Source organism: Anabrus simplex, chromosome X, assembly GCF_040414725.1.
Source record: "Anabrus simplex isolate iqAnaSimp1 chromosome X, ASM4041472v1, whole genome shotgun sequence".
Lineage (NCBI taxonomy): Eukaryota > Metazoa > Arthropoda > Insecta > Orthoptera > Tettigoniidae > Anabrus > Anabrus simplex.
This window is the reverse complement of record NC_090279.1, coordinates 219,418,171-219,434,278: the sequence shown is the minus strand read 5'-3', so window position 1 is coordinate 219,434,278 and position 16,108 is coordinate 219,418,171. Positions and strand designations below refer to the sequence as shown.

The 16,108-nt window shown below is 38.4% G+C and overlaps 1 protein-coding gene across 1 annotated transcript in view; it reads right to left on the bottom strand.

Moving 5' to 3' along the window:
* Positions 1-16,108, bottom strand: part of psidin (phagocyte signaling impaired) — a 117,070-nt gene that overhangs the window by 44,533 nt on the left and 56,429 nt on the right. Inside the window, exons 12-13 of the mRNA XM_067159309.2 lie at positions 6,665-6,832; positions 4,912-5,018 (exon numbers count right to left, since the gene is read on the bottom strand). Of these exons, the coding sequence (XP_067015410.2) occupies positions 4,912-5,018; positions 6,665-6,832 (275 nt within the window). The remainder of the gene's footprint in view (positions 1-4,911; positions 5,019-6,664; positions 6,833-16,108) is intronic.

Genomic DNA, 16,108 nt, shown 5'->3' with positions numbered 1-16,108 from the left:
TAATCACGGTGACGGCTCTTACCCGAGTTGGAAATCACATTTCTTTCGCAAGGGATGACAAATAACATTTTCAGGGCTATAGAATTAATATGATGAGAATCAGGACTTAGAATTAATGACGTGCTAGGCGGGAAAACATGTTAATGAGGAACGCACTAACGAGGTTTCACTGTACATCAGAATTAGTGACAAAATACAGTAGAAGTCCGTTATAGCGAGAATTCATATCAGCGAAAAATGTACTCGCTATAACGGATTGTCTTTATATCCGATTTTTGTATAAAAGTCGGAAAACCCTTCATGCCCTTTAAAATCGGTATGAAACGGCAATCAGTTTGTTGAAAACTTGCGTTTCCGCAGATGATATCCATACTACGGCTTGTTTGTTATTTTTCGTAATCTCATACTACATGAAAGTGTATGTTTAATTTCATTCTGAAAAAATATAGTTCCGTATTTCTCCGAATCCAAGATGAACCCCACTTTTTCCTTCAAAAAATTTAAATCGGGCTCAAAAAGAAGTTTGTAAAATCATACAGGTCTACGGATTTTTAGACTACTTTTAGACGCCGAACATTGACTTTCGTCACGCCGTATTTCATTTTATTTGCATCTGCACAATTATTCTTTATTTACGCAGGTTAAAGGACCATTAACTTAACATTGGCATCATAATACCGAAGAGAACTCGTTGAAAATGTTCCGGCAATACCTATTCCATGCGTCTCTAAAATACAACGATCCATCAGGAAATTATTCTTGCTGTCTATAAAACTGTTACTTTTACGCAGTGTCAGATATAATCGGCTACCGCTACACGCACGTCTCGCGTGTCGGGTTCGGACAAATTCAACAGCTAGTGATGTATAGGCCTAATCACGAACGTTGAAAGTCAACGAACGAATTTACTGCGCCACGGTATGGCCAACCGCCCTTGTGTTTTTCGTGCACATACCTCACAATTTCATCATCGACTTCTTTAAAGCGTCCTTGTTGCGGACCACTGAATGCATTTTTTGTACAGTACGCATTTTTTTAGCTGTTTGTCTTCACGCTAACGCCAAATATTGGCTTTAGTTAGGCCTATGGCGTATTTTCTTGCGGCTGCACAATTATTCTACATTTCCGAGTGTTTAGTAAACATTAACTCAAAACTGGCATCATAATATGACTAGAACCCGTTGAAAATTTGCCGGCAATACCTTTTCCACGTATCTTTACAATACGACTATCCATCACGAAAATATTCCTGCTGCCTATAAACCTTAATTTTACTAAGCGTCAAGTACAATAGACACGTTATGACTCTGCCACTGAGTAGCCATGGCTTTTCTAAGAATCGAAGGGTCACATGTTTTTTTTTTTTTTACTAGTTGCTTTACGTCGCACCGACACAGATAGGTCTTATGGCGACGATGGGATAGGAAAGGCCTAGGAGTTGGAAGGAAGCGGCCGTGGCCTTAATTAAGGTACAGCCCCAGCATTTGCCTGGTGTGAAAATGGGAAACCACGGAAAACCATCTTCAGAGCTGCCGATAGTGGGATTCGAACCTACTATCTCCCGAATGCAAGCTCACAGCCGCGCGCCTCTACGCGCACGGCCAACTCGCCCGGTGGTCACATGTTTTGATGCCATTCTGATGTGTAGTAAAGAGGCGGTCGTTTATTGTCAATGAGTTCTGTGCGCGTGTGAAAAGAAGCAGCGTGGTTACCACGGTAGTTGCCAGTGGTATCCATTAACTTACTGTTAGGCCGCGAATGCAACAACCCTTGAGTTTTCGCATGAGATTCTGAGAAAAAAAAGTCTTGGATTCGGAGAAATACGGTATCACTCCAGAGATTTCTGTGGCAAACACCTCAGCTTTCTTCTTCAAACAGCGTCACCTAACCTAACCGTATATGTAGCCTATCATGAAAACATATTTGAAACGCATGTAGAGAAATAACCTCCTTGCGAAAAATTTACACATAAATAGCCGTAACTAGACGCGAGAAGATATGAAATATCCTCTGAAATCAGTGATGTACTCTGCCATATCATGAGGTGTATGACATTCTTACGTAATTTCCGCATATAACACTAAAATTAAGATATCGTTTATTCAGTCTTTATTTTTACGAGTTAACAACTGCTGAATAGTAACACAGTAAAGGTTTCCACCTATTCAGTACTAATATGTATTTACAATGTTATAAATTACATGGAACTAGTTTCGACCCACCTAGGGGTCATCATCAGCCATAATAAAGCATACATAAGTTTTTGTCGAATCCTAAAACATGTTATTTTTAACTGTAATAATCGTATGGATTTATAATTTATAAAGTGAAGTGTGGTAATGAGATGAGAAATGTTAGTATGGTACAGGTGAGTAGTAAATAATAATATATATACAAACAAGTTTGGAACAAGGTACAAGTGGGGTGCTTAGAGTTGTAAAAATATAACCTCGTGGATGTCAGTAGTCCTCGTACTAAAGAATCAATGTAAAATAACACATATAAACATATATACAAGTATGTACAAAGTCTGGAGAGTAAAGAGTGATACTCTTTTGATGTCGAGTCGGCTTGACACTGATCACTTAAGCGGAGAAATTAGGCATTTGGTGTATTAAAGCTGTGTTGATCGGTTGCGTTGTTGATTGTTGGACGTGAAGTTATTTTTGAAGTTCTGGTTGAGAAGAAGGTGGAAACTGCGCGTGGATATATTGATTCTCAGTTCTTAGCGGAAACCAAATTGGACCTCGCGCTGCGGTGTGTGTAGTATAGCTGATGGTGTGCGATCGCTAAGAACTCAGAATCAATATATCCACGCGCAGTTTCCACCTTCTTCTCAACCAGAACTTCAAAAATAACTTCACGTCCAACAATCAACAACGCAACCGATCAACACAGCTTTAATACACCAAATGCCTAATTTCTCCGCTTAAGTGATCAGTGTCAAGCCGACTCGACATCAAAAGAGTATCACTCTTTACTCTCCAGACTTTGTACATACTTGTATATATGTTTATATGTGTTATTTTACATTGATTCTTTAGTACGAGGACTACTGACATCCACGAGGTTATATTTTTACAACTCTAAGCACCCCACTTGTACCTTGTTCCAAACTTGTTTGTATATATATTATTATTTACTACTCACCTGTACCATACTAACATTTCTCATCTCATTACCACACTTCACTTTATAAATTATAAATCCATACGATTATTACAGTTAAAAATAACATGTTTTAGGATTCGACAAAAACTTATGTATGCTTTAATATGGCTGATGATGACCCCTAGGTGGGTCGAAACTAGTTCCATGTAATTTATAACATAGTAAATACATATTAGTACTGAATAGGTGGAAACCTTTACTGTGTTACTATTCATATGTTATTCGCAGTTCAGTACGGACCAACAACATGAAATTCATAACCCTTGTTAACAACTGCTATCGGCCACATTATTTACGCATTTATTACGAAAACGTGTTATACTCATTCATTTCGAATTTTCTTCAGAGAACAGCAGTCGATGGGTATTACTAATCAACTCCAACAACGCCTTTGAATGTCAACGAGAGAGCTCGCAAATGCACAAAGTGAGAAAACTATACCGTACCGAAGATGATCGATCGCATTTTGTTGCAAACGTTTCAGTTTTCTTATTCAAACAACGTCACGTATCCTAACTTAACCGTACTATACGTATGATGAAAACACACTTCAAGCGCCGGTAGAGAAATTATACCTTTCTTGCTATAAATTTTCATAATAGCCTTTCCGTAATTTAACCAGACGCGACAAAATACAAACTAACCTATGAAATCAATTAAGCACTCTGCCATATCTCGAGGTGTATCCCATTCTTACTTAATTGCAGTATTTAACCCCAAAATTATGCGGTCGTTTAGTCAGCCTTAATTTGTAACGAGTTAACAACCGTTATCGGACACGTTATTTACGCATTTATAACGAAAATATGTTCTCTTTCATTTTGAATTTTCGTTACGGAACAGCTGTCGACGGATATTACTAATCGACTCCGACATCGCCTTCAAACGTCGACGAGAGAAATCGCTAGTGCACATAGCGAGGAAACTATGCCGAAGGTAATCGATCGCATGCAATATCATCGCTGGGGTGCATAAATATCGGTAACGGAAAAATCACGCACGCTTAATCGCTCGTAATAACGGATGCGCCAGTGATACGGTTCTCGCTGTACCCGAAGGACGATACACAGTTTAATATAGGAATTTTGAAGGGACAGAAAAAAGTCGTCGGTATAACGGAGTTCTTGTTATATACCGTACTCGATATAGCGGACTTCTACTGTACTTAGAACTATACCTGCCGAGCAAGATGGATTTCATCCAAATCGTATCTGTACAGACCTAATAGAAGCTGCATTTACTGATCTGACTGCAGCACTTCACTGTCTAGATATAGCATGTCATTTATAAGAAAAGGAACAAACACAATGACAAGAAGAGGGAGCTCTCTCCCCTCGTCAATCCCAGCTCGTGCTCCATCCTCAATAGTCATTGAGGGAGCAATTGTGACTCGACACGTCACCAAAGAGGGTGGTTCAGCATCCACTCTGTACTCTCGGTAGTTGCCAGCACCAGAACAACTAAATCCCGGATGTCATTTGCACTTTTGTTACGTTATTATTATTTTTTAAAATTTGCTTTACGTCGCAAGGACACACACAGCTTTTACGGCGACGAGGCGATACAAAGGGTCAGGACTATGAAGGAACTGGCTGAGGGCTTAATTAACGCACAGCCTGGTGTGAAAATTGGAAACCACGGAAAACCAACTCACTCTAATTAACTGAAACTAAGCTCTGTAACCAGAAGAGCAATTTCAAACTCATACTGTAAATATCCTGCAGGCAGAAGTGATCTCACCTTGACGGAGGCTCCCAAGAGATGACGACGGCCGTGTCCCGGTTATCCTGCAGCGTGTCCCAGTTAACGTTGTCCTTCCATGGCGTTATCTCCATCCCGTGAACCATCTGAAAGTACAGCAGGACATTAACAGTAGCACCCACAGTTATGGGGATTCCACAAGTCAAGAAACCTACAGTTTTACAACATTTATCACGCACTTTTGACCTCCTAATTCACTGCCGGCAGCCTTGAAGATGGTTTTCTGTTGTTTCCCATTTTCACACCAGGCAAATGCTGGGGCTGTACCTTAGTTAAGACCACGGCTGCATCCTTCCAACTCCTAGTCCTTTCTTATCTGTGTCGGTGCGACGTAAAGCCACTAACAAAAATTCACAACATTTCAGATTTGTATCTATACCAGAAACAAGCATGACTGAGTTCTGTAGCTATTCAAGGAGAGCAATCTTTTTTTAACTTTTCACTGGAATAAATACTAAGCTTACACTTTAATCCTATTTAATGGAGGAGGATAGGTTACCTAGGAGAATAATGGACTCTGTTATGGAGGGTAAGAGAAGTAGAGGGAGACCAAGACGACGATGGTTAGACTCGGTTTCTAACGATTTAAAGATAAGAGGTATAGAACTAAATGAAGCCACAACACTAGTTGCAAATCGAGGATTATGGCGACGTTTAGTGAATTCTCAGAGGCTTGCAGACTGAACGCTGAAAGGCATAACAGTCTATAATGATAATGTATGTATGTATGTATGTAATTAAATATACTGAGTGAAAATCCACAGCCTGTTTCCAGTCATTTGACCAGGTTAAGAATGAACGAAGCCCCCGTCTTGCAGAGAGGATAGGTTTTCTGTCAGCTGCAAAGCCTGCCGCAATCCTCTGGGGCAATAATTCATGAATGACAGCTGAAATGAAATGATACTGGAGAGTGTGAAATTAATTTCATTATGATCTGCATTGATAAGATCGGGGGGGGGGCCTCCAATCTTTGTTATTAATGACACTGGAGAGTGTTGTGGGAATGAAAGATGACCCAGAGAAAAACCTGTTTTACCTCCACTTTATCTCACATGGAGTGACCCAGCGGTGAGAGCCTGTCATGGATAAATATTCTGAATGTGAAAAGAAAATATCAATATTAATAAAGTGTACTTCAAACTTTTTATTTCACTGATACAATTTATTTGCATATAATCTACCGAGTTGAGCTCTTCAGCTCAATGCTTACGGCCGAGTCGGGAATGTTAACTTTCTCTAGCTAGGGGCCAGAGTCTTCACATGCAAACCACGACAGAGCGCTAGCATCAAGAAACATGTCCGTCCATAAGATTGGACTAAATCCATGCAACGTGACGACTCGCATTTGGGAGAAACAATGTCTACTAAACCTTCCTACAGACATACTCTCATTTGAAAGGTCATCTTTGATTGGCCAAATCCACGATTTCTCTCATGGTTTCATTTACAGTGTATGTGAGACTCCCAGACTTCTACACTATTTCTTCTCAGCCCCCATTTACATCCTGCATTCAATTTTATCTTTTTGTCTCTTCCTTTTCCATGTGTTTATCAAGCTTTCTTCTTATCCTACACTTCCCGCATCGAGATCTGTCGAGAAAACACCTCAGAGAGTGTTGAACCCTGCCCTCTTGATGAAACTGGGAGCTTGTCGGGGGCTGAGAAGAGATGACGAGAGACCACATTATTCTTATCTTCCTTTTTTTAAATTTATTGTTGAGAGTAGAGTTACCTGGCACGTGTGCGAGTGTCCCGTGCAACTCATGAGGTCGAGCAGCATGCGCTCCACGGTGGTTAGAGCGTAATGGAGGGAATTGTTCAGCCGTTCCCGAAATTCCACAAACTCTTCGATCTTGAGGAAGGAACCAAACTTGTAGGAGAACGTCAGGTGGTCTACACTCTGCAACATTCAAGTGTGGATTATTATACACAGGATTTCCTAGCTACATAGAGCAAATGGTGAGGAAATAAGTTGTCTGCCACATCCACAACCTATACTTCCCATGCTTAAAAGGGGACATTACCAAGATTTTGGATAATTTTTTTTTTTTAACCCTTGGTACAACTGCTAGATATTTACATAAAACACCAAGCTTGGATAAATCATCAACCCCAAAAATCAGACAACTCAAATTTAGAACTAATAAAACGAAGAAAGTCAACCTATAAAATTATTAGACAAACCAAATGCAAACATCTTAAAAATACCTTACAGAGGATAGTTTTAACAAAAAAACAATCACGAGATTATTATAAAACCTTTGGCAAATGCCTTAAAAACTATGAGCCTCCAATATTAATGCTGAGAGATAAATCAGGAAGGTTAGCCCATAGTAATCAAGAAAATGCAGAGACATTCAACAAACTTTCAAATGGTTATGAATTTCATGTTTTTGGTCCGTATTGAACTGAGAATAATATATAAGTAATAATAATAATAACAACGTAAACGTTTCCACCTTTTCAATACTAAAATATATTCACAAAATTATAAATTACACGGTACTAGTTTCGACCCATCTAGGGGTCATCATCAGCCATATTGGAGCAAAGATCACTTTTGGCGAAATCCTAAGAAAATGTTATTTTAAAGAATAACAAGTGAAATGAGATGTTATTATGGTAATAGTTAATAATACAAGGAATATACATACTAAGAGGTTTTTAACAAAGAATAAAGTATAAATGGGGTGTGGTAAAAATTATAATCATGGAAATCAGTAAGTTCTTGTATTGAAATGACATATATAAAATTATATATGGCTTAGGAAGAGGGCTTAAGGTGGGGCTGAAGGGTGAGGGAGAAAGTGTAATTGTCTTGGAAAAGTACCTTTGATTAAATTTAGGATTGAGTTTAGGTTGGCTGCATTATTGTTTCTGAGGAAAGTGATAAATAGATCGAAGAGTATGTTGGGTTTCTCTGAGATTTCATTGAGATTGTGACTGGCATTAAAGTATTGGTCTAGGTGTGTGTAGTAATTTTCCATTATGTTGAGTAAAGGGCCCTTGTTTGCTAATACGAGGATGTCCATGTCTTGTTCAATATTGGTGAAATTATGGTTATAATCTTGCATGTGTTGGCCGATGGCTGAAAACCTGTTGTATTTTATTGCGTTAGTGTGCTCGTGGTATCTGATAATGAAGTTTCTCCCGGTTTGCCCGATGTAGGTTTTTTTACAGGTGGTACATTTGATCCTATAAACTCCTGATTTTAAAAAACTGCTGGTCTTGTTGATGTGTGAAGTATTGTATAAAACGTTCATGTTCTTATTGTTGGTTTTGAAGGCTATTTTAACGCCTTGTTTCTTAAAGATGTTGGTTAACTTGTAGATATCATTGTTGAACGTGAAGGTGGAAAATGTTAGAGGTTTGGTTATTTCTTTTTTGAGGGTAGTATTTGGGCGATGTTTGTGTTTATTGATTATCCTTTCTATAAAATGATTGCTGAAGCCGTTGAATTTTGCGATTCCGCGGATTGTGTTGAGTTCGTTTTTTAGATCTTTATTGGACATAGGTATGCTGAAGGCTCGATGAACTAGGCTGTTGTATGTGGCTCGTTTGTGGGACTGGGGGTGCACTGAATCTTGGCGAATGGTGGAGGCTGTTTGAGTGGGTTTTCTGAAAATTTTATAACTGAAAGAATCTGAGTTTCTAGTGATGGTTAAATCTAGAAAGTTGATTTTTTGATTTGATTCGGATTCTAGTGTGAATTTGATATGAGGATCAATATTGTTGAGTCTTAAGAGGGTGGTGGGTGCGTTAATTGATTTCTCATTCATGATTACAAAGACATCGTTGACATATCTGGCCCAAAAGAGAATGACAACGAATTCGAAAACATTCTCTTTTGGGCCAGATATGTCAACGATGTCTTTGTAATCATGAATGAGAAATCAATTAACGCACCCACCACCCTCTTAAGACTCAACAATATTGATCCTCATATCAAATTCACACTAGAATCCGAATCAAATCAAAAAATCAACTTTCTAGATTTAACCATCACTAGAAACTCAGATTCTTTCAGTTATAAAATTTTCAGAAAACCCACTCAAACAGCCTCCACCATTCGCCAAGATTCAATGCACCCCCAGTCCCACAAACGAGCCACATACAACAGCCTAGTTCACCGAGCCTTCAGCATACCTATGTCCAATAAAGATCTAAAAAACGAACTCAACACAATCCGCGGAATCGCAAAATTCAACGGCTTCAGCAATCATTTTATAGAAAGGATAATCAATAAACACAAACATCGCCCAAAAACTACCCTCAAAAAAGAAATAACCAAACCTCTAACATTTTCCACCTTCACGTTCAACAATGATATCTACAAGTTAACCAACATCTTTAAGAAACAAGGCGTTAAAATAGCCTTCAAAACCAACAATAAGAACATGAACGTTTTATACAATACTTCACACATCAACAAGACCAGCAGTTTTTTAAAATCAGGAGTTTATAGGATCAAATGTACCACCTGTAAAAAAACCTACATCGGGCAAACCGGGAGAAACTTCATTATCAGATACCACGAGCACACTAACGCAATAAAATACAACAGGTTTTCAGCCATCGGCCAACACATGCAAGATTATAACCATAATTTCACCAATATTGAACAAGACATGGACAGCCTCGTATTAGCAAACAAGGGCCCTTTACTCAACATAATGGAAAATTACTACACACACCTAGACCAATACTTTAATGCCAGTCACAATCTCAATGAAATCTCAGAGAAACCCAACATACTCTTCGATCTATTTATCACTTTCCTCAGAAACAATAATGCAGCCAACCTAAACTCAATCCTAAATTTAATCAAAGGTACTTTTCCAAGACAATTACACTTTCTCCCTCACCCTTCAGCCCCACCTTAAGCCCTCTTCCTAAGCCATATATAATTTTATATATGTCATTTCAATACAAGAACTTACTGATTTCCATGATTATAATTTTTACTACACCCCATTTATACTTTATTCTTTGTTAAAAACCTCTTAGTATGTATATTCCTTGTATTATTAACTATTACCATAATAACATCTCATTTCACTTGTTATTCTTTAAAATAACATTTTCTTAGGATTTCGCCAAAAGTGATCTTTGCTCCAATGCGGCTGATGATGACCCCTAGATGGGTCGAAACTAGTACCGTGTAATTTATAATTTTGTGAATATATTTTAGTATTGAAAAGGTGGAAACGTTTACGTTGTTATTATTATTACTTATATATTAAACTTTCAAATTGCGATGACCCACTGGAGATATTCAAAGTAAATATTGACATACCCATTTTAACCACCCCAGATCTAATAGATCCTCCAACTATCAATGAGGTAGAATTTGCAATTAAGGAACTAAAAAATTATATGGCATGTGGTGAACACCTAGTCTTTGCAGAAATCTGGAAAAATGCAGGGAAACCAGCAATCATAAATTTACATCAGCATCTAGTCAAAATGTGGATCACAGAGAAAATCCCAGAATACTGGACCTCAGGCGTAATCCATCCATTATTCAAAAAAAAAAAAAAAAAGATAAAACTAACCTAGACAATTACAGAGGAATAACCCTTTTGGATTGCACTTACAAAATTTTCTCCCGCATAATTTACAATAGGATAAAAAACATTCAGGAACCACAACTTTGAGAATACCAAGGAGGATTTCACCAATACAGAAGTTGCCCAGACCAAATTCTCAGCCTGAAACTAATAATGGAATATTACAAATACAGAAATAAACAGCTGTTTATTTCATTCATAGATTTCAAAAAGGCTTATGATAGTATACACAGACCTACTCTTTTAAAAATCCTCAGATCATATGGACTTCATCCTAAATTAACAAAAATTATTGAACTAACTTTAACCAACACAATTTCAAAGGTAAAGTTCAGGAGAGAAATGTCAAATGCTTTTACAATAAATACAGGCCTCAGACAAGGTGATGGATTATCCCCACTGCTCTTCAATGTGGCTCTAGATTACATCATGAAAATTTGGCCAAAAGGAAAACCCACCTAAAACCAAAATTGGAGCAAAACCCTCATTAAGGACAAACTGCCTAGGGTTTACAGATGATTTAGCTCTTTTAGCCCTTGACATGGAAGAAGTCTGATCAGATTACCATTCTCCAGAAAACTGCATTAAAAATAGGATTACAAATATCCTTTGAGAAAACTGAGATCATGCCAATGAAACACCTTGACATAAATGACGTCATCATAAATAATAAAAAAATTAACATAGTACTACAATTTAAATACCTTAGAGAAATCATTATGCACAACTTAAGCAAGAAAGCAACATGCATACAGTAGAACCTCGATTCTCCGTTTTTGGAGAGACCATGAGGAAAAAAAAAAAGTACCGGTACAAGGGAAACCGAAAAATCCGGGAACGAATGAACCATCAACAATTTGGCTAAACATCACAAAAATGAAATATGTATACTTATAATCTTACAAACGCCCCTAAACCAAACCAAACTACAGCCCCAATGGGCCTTCCGCCTACCAAGCGATATGCTCGGTCCGAAGGCCTCCAGATTATGAGGTGACGCATGGTCAGTGTGTGATGTTTAGAACATCACAACATGGATTAAATTATTGAACTGTATAATAATAATAATTTCGTGTGGCTATTGCTAGCCGGGTGCAGCCCTTGTAAAGCAGACCCTCCGATGAGGGTCGGCGGGATCTGCTATGTGTAGGTAACTGCGTGTTATTGTGGTTGAGGATAGTGTTGTGTGTGGTGTGTGAGTGCAGGGATGTTGGGGACAGCACAAACACCCAGCCCCCGGGCCATTGGAATTAACCAATTAAGGTTAAAATCCCCGACCCGGACGGGAATCGAACCCCGGACCCTCTGAACCGAAGGCCAGTACGCTGACCATTCAGCCAACGAGTTGGACAACTGTATAATTAATTGGTAAGATGTATATATTTAATCACTGGTAGGTCATTTTAAAATTATTATGTATACATATAGGGTTTTAATCATCCATTTCATTTCTTTGTATCGCGGCTATAACGTATTCTGAACGAACAACTTATTGTGTAAAGTATTTCAACATCATTCGTATTAATAGCTTGCAGTAAATTTTCCAATAGCCGTAGTGAGGTGACCGGAGTCAGCAGGCTAATTTCAGCCCTTTACCAGGAAATGTACGTCATCAAGCTTATGAGAGACCGTACCCCTTCTATAATCTGAAGAGACAGTTACAACCTTATTAACGCCTACTTTTCGAAGTTCGCTACCTGACGCTTCGTTTCCGCGGGAAAGTTCAACCTATGTGAATGGACGTAATTGAAGCAACGTGATGGATTCATAGCAATGGACAGGAGAAGGAATAAGACCTCAAATCTTACTGGGCCATGTGATATGGTTGATGCAGGGAGACTTTTGAACCTATATACTCTGACGACAAAGGCTGGAGAGACTCTCACACAGACTCAGACACTCTTGGAAGGACACTCTTACGACGATTCTACGTCTGCACATCGGAGAAGATCTTAACTTAGTTCACTTCACATCTGAGTAGTATACTACTACTCTCATTGGGACCCGTTTTCTCAATGACGAGAGGTAAAGTCAATGGGAGACCAGTTTTAATTGGTATAGGGCAGGAGAGCTGTTGTTATGAATTTAGTTACTCGACTGTTCCGTAATACGGAAGAATACAAGTGTATTCTCTCCATGAACGTAATCCATGGTGGTTTTGTTATTAAAATTAGGACTCATTACGACTTTATGTAAGGAGTACAGTAGGAAGTGCTAAAGGCAGGAAAGTCATAGTACAACTAGTGTACTATGCACAAAGCAGAAGTAGGGCTGAAATCCACAACAAGAGATGACGACGCCTGTACGAGAGATCCATCAATCATCAGCTACTACATAGATCGTATCCAGATAAGAATCTACAAATGGTGAATTAATGGCATAAATTACTGCAAGTCTACGCGTTACAATTCACGTTCTTAGAGTTTATTTCATTCAATTTTTCTTTTGCTTCCCTAAGTTCAGATTTTGTTAATACGCCGTTACGTCACGTTTTTCATCCTAATAAATAGCTGTTTTAATTTGTATTTTCTGAAATTATTAATGATCCTTAACTTCCAAGTTAGTGTACTTAATGGATAGTGTTCCGTCACCCCCACCCCTGGGAGTTTTTAGAGTCTCATTACGTGTTATTATTATTATTATTATTATTAATTATCAACTATCGTTTTCAAGCCATAAGCTTGAAGGCTGGCGCCCATAGGATATCGTTTATGGAGAAACAATGAGATATCATTTATTTATATTAATATTAAGGTGACCTGCCACATCATAATTTTGTCATACATCTGTGGGCAGAGTGGGTACGTCACAAGTGTGACGAATCCTCTCGGCCGTTATTCCTGGCTCTCTAGACCAGGGTCACCATCTCACCATTTAATAGCTCCTCAATTAAAGGTAATCGTAGAATGAGTGAATCTGGAACCAGCCCTCATATCCAAGTAAAAATGCCTGATCTAGCCGAGAATTGAACCCAGGCCCTCCGGGTGACAGGGAGGCAAGTTAGACCACAGGAGTGGCTTCAAACCTTAATTACCGGTATGAGACTTAAAAATCTCGAAACTTTACGTTCAGTTTTACCGGGGAAACTTCATCAAATTCCTTTGAAAACTTCTTTCAGTTCAGCAACTTCGATCAGCAAAACTCTTCGAAAAATCGAATACCCGTAACGCCAACGACCACAAGTAGTTTTTAATTCTCTGATCTAATAAAATAAAGCACATTAGATACAAAAGCGTCCTACCTGATGGCGAAATTCTTTTTCTTTTCTTTTTTTTAATTTCCATTGTAATTTGGTCACCGGTATACTGTTTGTAGTCAGTTTATGGAAATCTTGTACCGCATAAATTAAGCTTACATCGACTTTTAAAGGTTATGTTGAACTCGAGAATATGGTTTCGAATGTAAGTATTAGTCCTCACGTTCTCGAATGCATTATATTCATTTCTGCCCGTCACTAATCACAATCAAGTTAAAAAGAGAAAAATATCATTAACACTTCCAAAATTACGATTATTCACGACCTTGAGCTCAGATGGAAAGCGCGCTTGCTGTAAAAGTCGGTACGAGTGCGAAATGATACAAAGATTTTTAATGTAACATGCGCAAATAAAACAACTGCGGTTTTTATAACATTTTAACACAAAAACATGAAATTCCCAGTCTTATATTAGGATGAAAACAGTAATAGGCTATCCCAAAACCTCCCATGGCTTTATGTACGTAAGGTGTAACATCTGTTCTGGTCTCGATAACATACGATATTAAAATACTAATGCCCGGTTGCAGAAAAGCCAATCAGAGTTTGACCGGAGATTGACTGGCAATCAGTGTGGGTTTGATTGACAATCATCCTATGTGAGTTGCAGAAACAGCAATCAGTGTTTGATCGACGATCAATCTCCCATCAGATTTGACCAGCAAATTCATGCTGATCAAGCACTGATTCTCCAATCAGTTCTTGCAGTCGTTAAAATACAAGGATGCTATTCTTTTGTTAAATACATCTGATTTAACGTTTCAGTGATAAATAAATCCAAGTTCGTGTAGAAAATGGGATTTGAGTGACGTACTATTTTGTTTTCCGTAGTCATTATTCTCACATATAACCTCAATATTGAACATGGAACGATTAATTTATACCACCCAAATCTTGAAATAAATACTTATCTCTGGCATTTTTATATCTATATAAAACCAAAATTTTTAGAATTAATAAGCCAACATGACAAAACTTCAGCCTATCCCGCAGCATGTTTATGTTTTGTAATTTTCGTACCGTGCCGTACTCCTACTCCTGCCGTGGCCTGTTCGCCGGTCAGTTGTTACGAGTGTATCTAGTACAGTAATTTATTAACATGGATTCTTCTGACGAAGAAATCTTCGAACAATATGAAGAAATTATATTAAGAAGACGAATTTTTCATGATAGACATGAACTGTTTTTTAACGAAAGTGAGTTTGTGAAAAGATTTAGGTTAAGTAAGGACGCGTGTGTTTTTTTGTTGTCAATTATTGAGGAAAGAATTTGTAGACAAACAAATAGAAACCACCCCCTCTCTCCCATGAACCAGCTTCTAATAACTCTTCGGTTTTAAGCTACCGGGTGTTTTCAGATTGTTTTGGGTGACTTGGTAGGGGTTCACAAATCAACCATCTGCAGAGTGGTTAGGCAAGTGACACACGAGATTGCAATGCTCGCCGAAACTTTGATCCAACCCCCCACTACTGACAGAGAACGTCTGGAAATTCAAAGAGAATTTTCTGCTATGTCAGGGTTTCCAAGAGTGATTGGTTGTATAGACTGTACTCACATTCCCATCATATCACCAGGTGGAAATGATGCAGAACTGTACTGCAATAGAAAAGGTTTCTTTTCTATAAATGTACAGGCAGTCTGTACACCTTCATTAAAGTTCTGGAATGTTGTAGCCCGTTAGCCGTAGAGAAATGGGCAATGGAATCCTTTTAGGTGATGGAGGTTACCCATGCTCAAATTTTCTATTGACACCCTTAGTAAATCCCAGGACTGAACCAGAGATGATGTACAATTCTACTCTGGTATACATTCGGAACTGCATCGAGCGAGCATTTGGAGTTGTAAAAAGAAGGTTCCCATGCTTGTCAGTGGGTCTTCGGTTCAGACTGGGAAGGCAAAGATCTACCACTTTAGAATGCATTACTGCATGTTTTGCACTCCACAACCTACTACTGGAGAGAGGAGAAAATGATCCCCCACCTCTCGATGAAGATATAATTGCAAGAATGTACCCAGAGGAAGATGAGGATGAACTACTTGCAGGAGGAAGAGGAAATGGGAGAAATGCAGTCAGAGCTGCACTCATAGATACACATTTTATGGAAGTGGCAGAAAGGTAAATAAAGTTTTAATACATTCTTTCACTGAAATGGAAATTATTTATTCATTTCTCTATTTAAAATGGCTCTCTTTATTTCTAATTCTGTTTTTGCCATCTGGAGATTTGTGTGTAAAATATCCATCTCCAACTCGTGCTTTTCCAGTAAGAGTTGGCGTCTAAAATCAGTGAAATCTGTTTTGCTGGCAGTGTAGTCTCCCAGCCTGTTCCTCTTTTTGTGCCTTACATGCT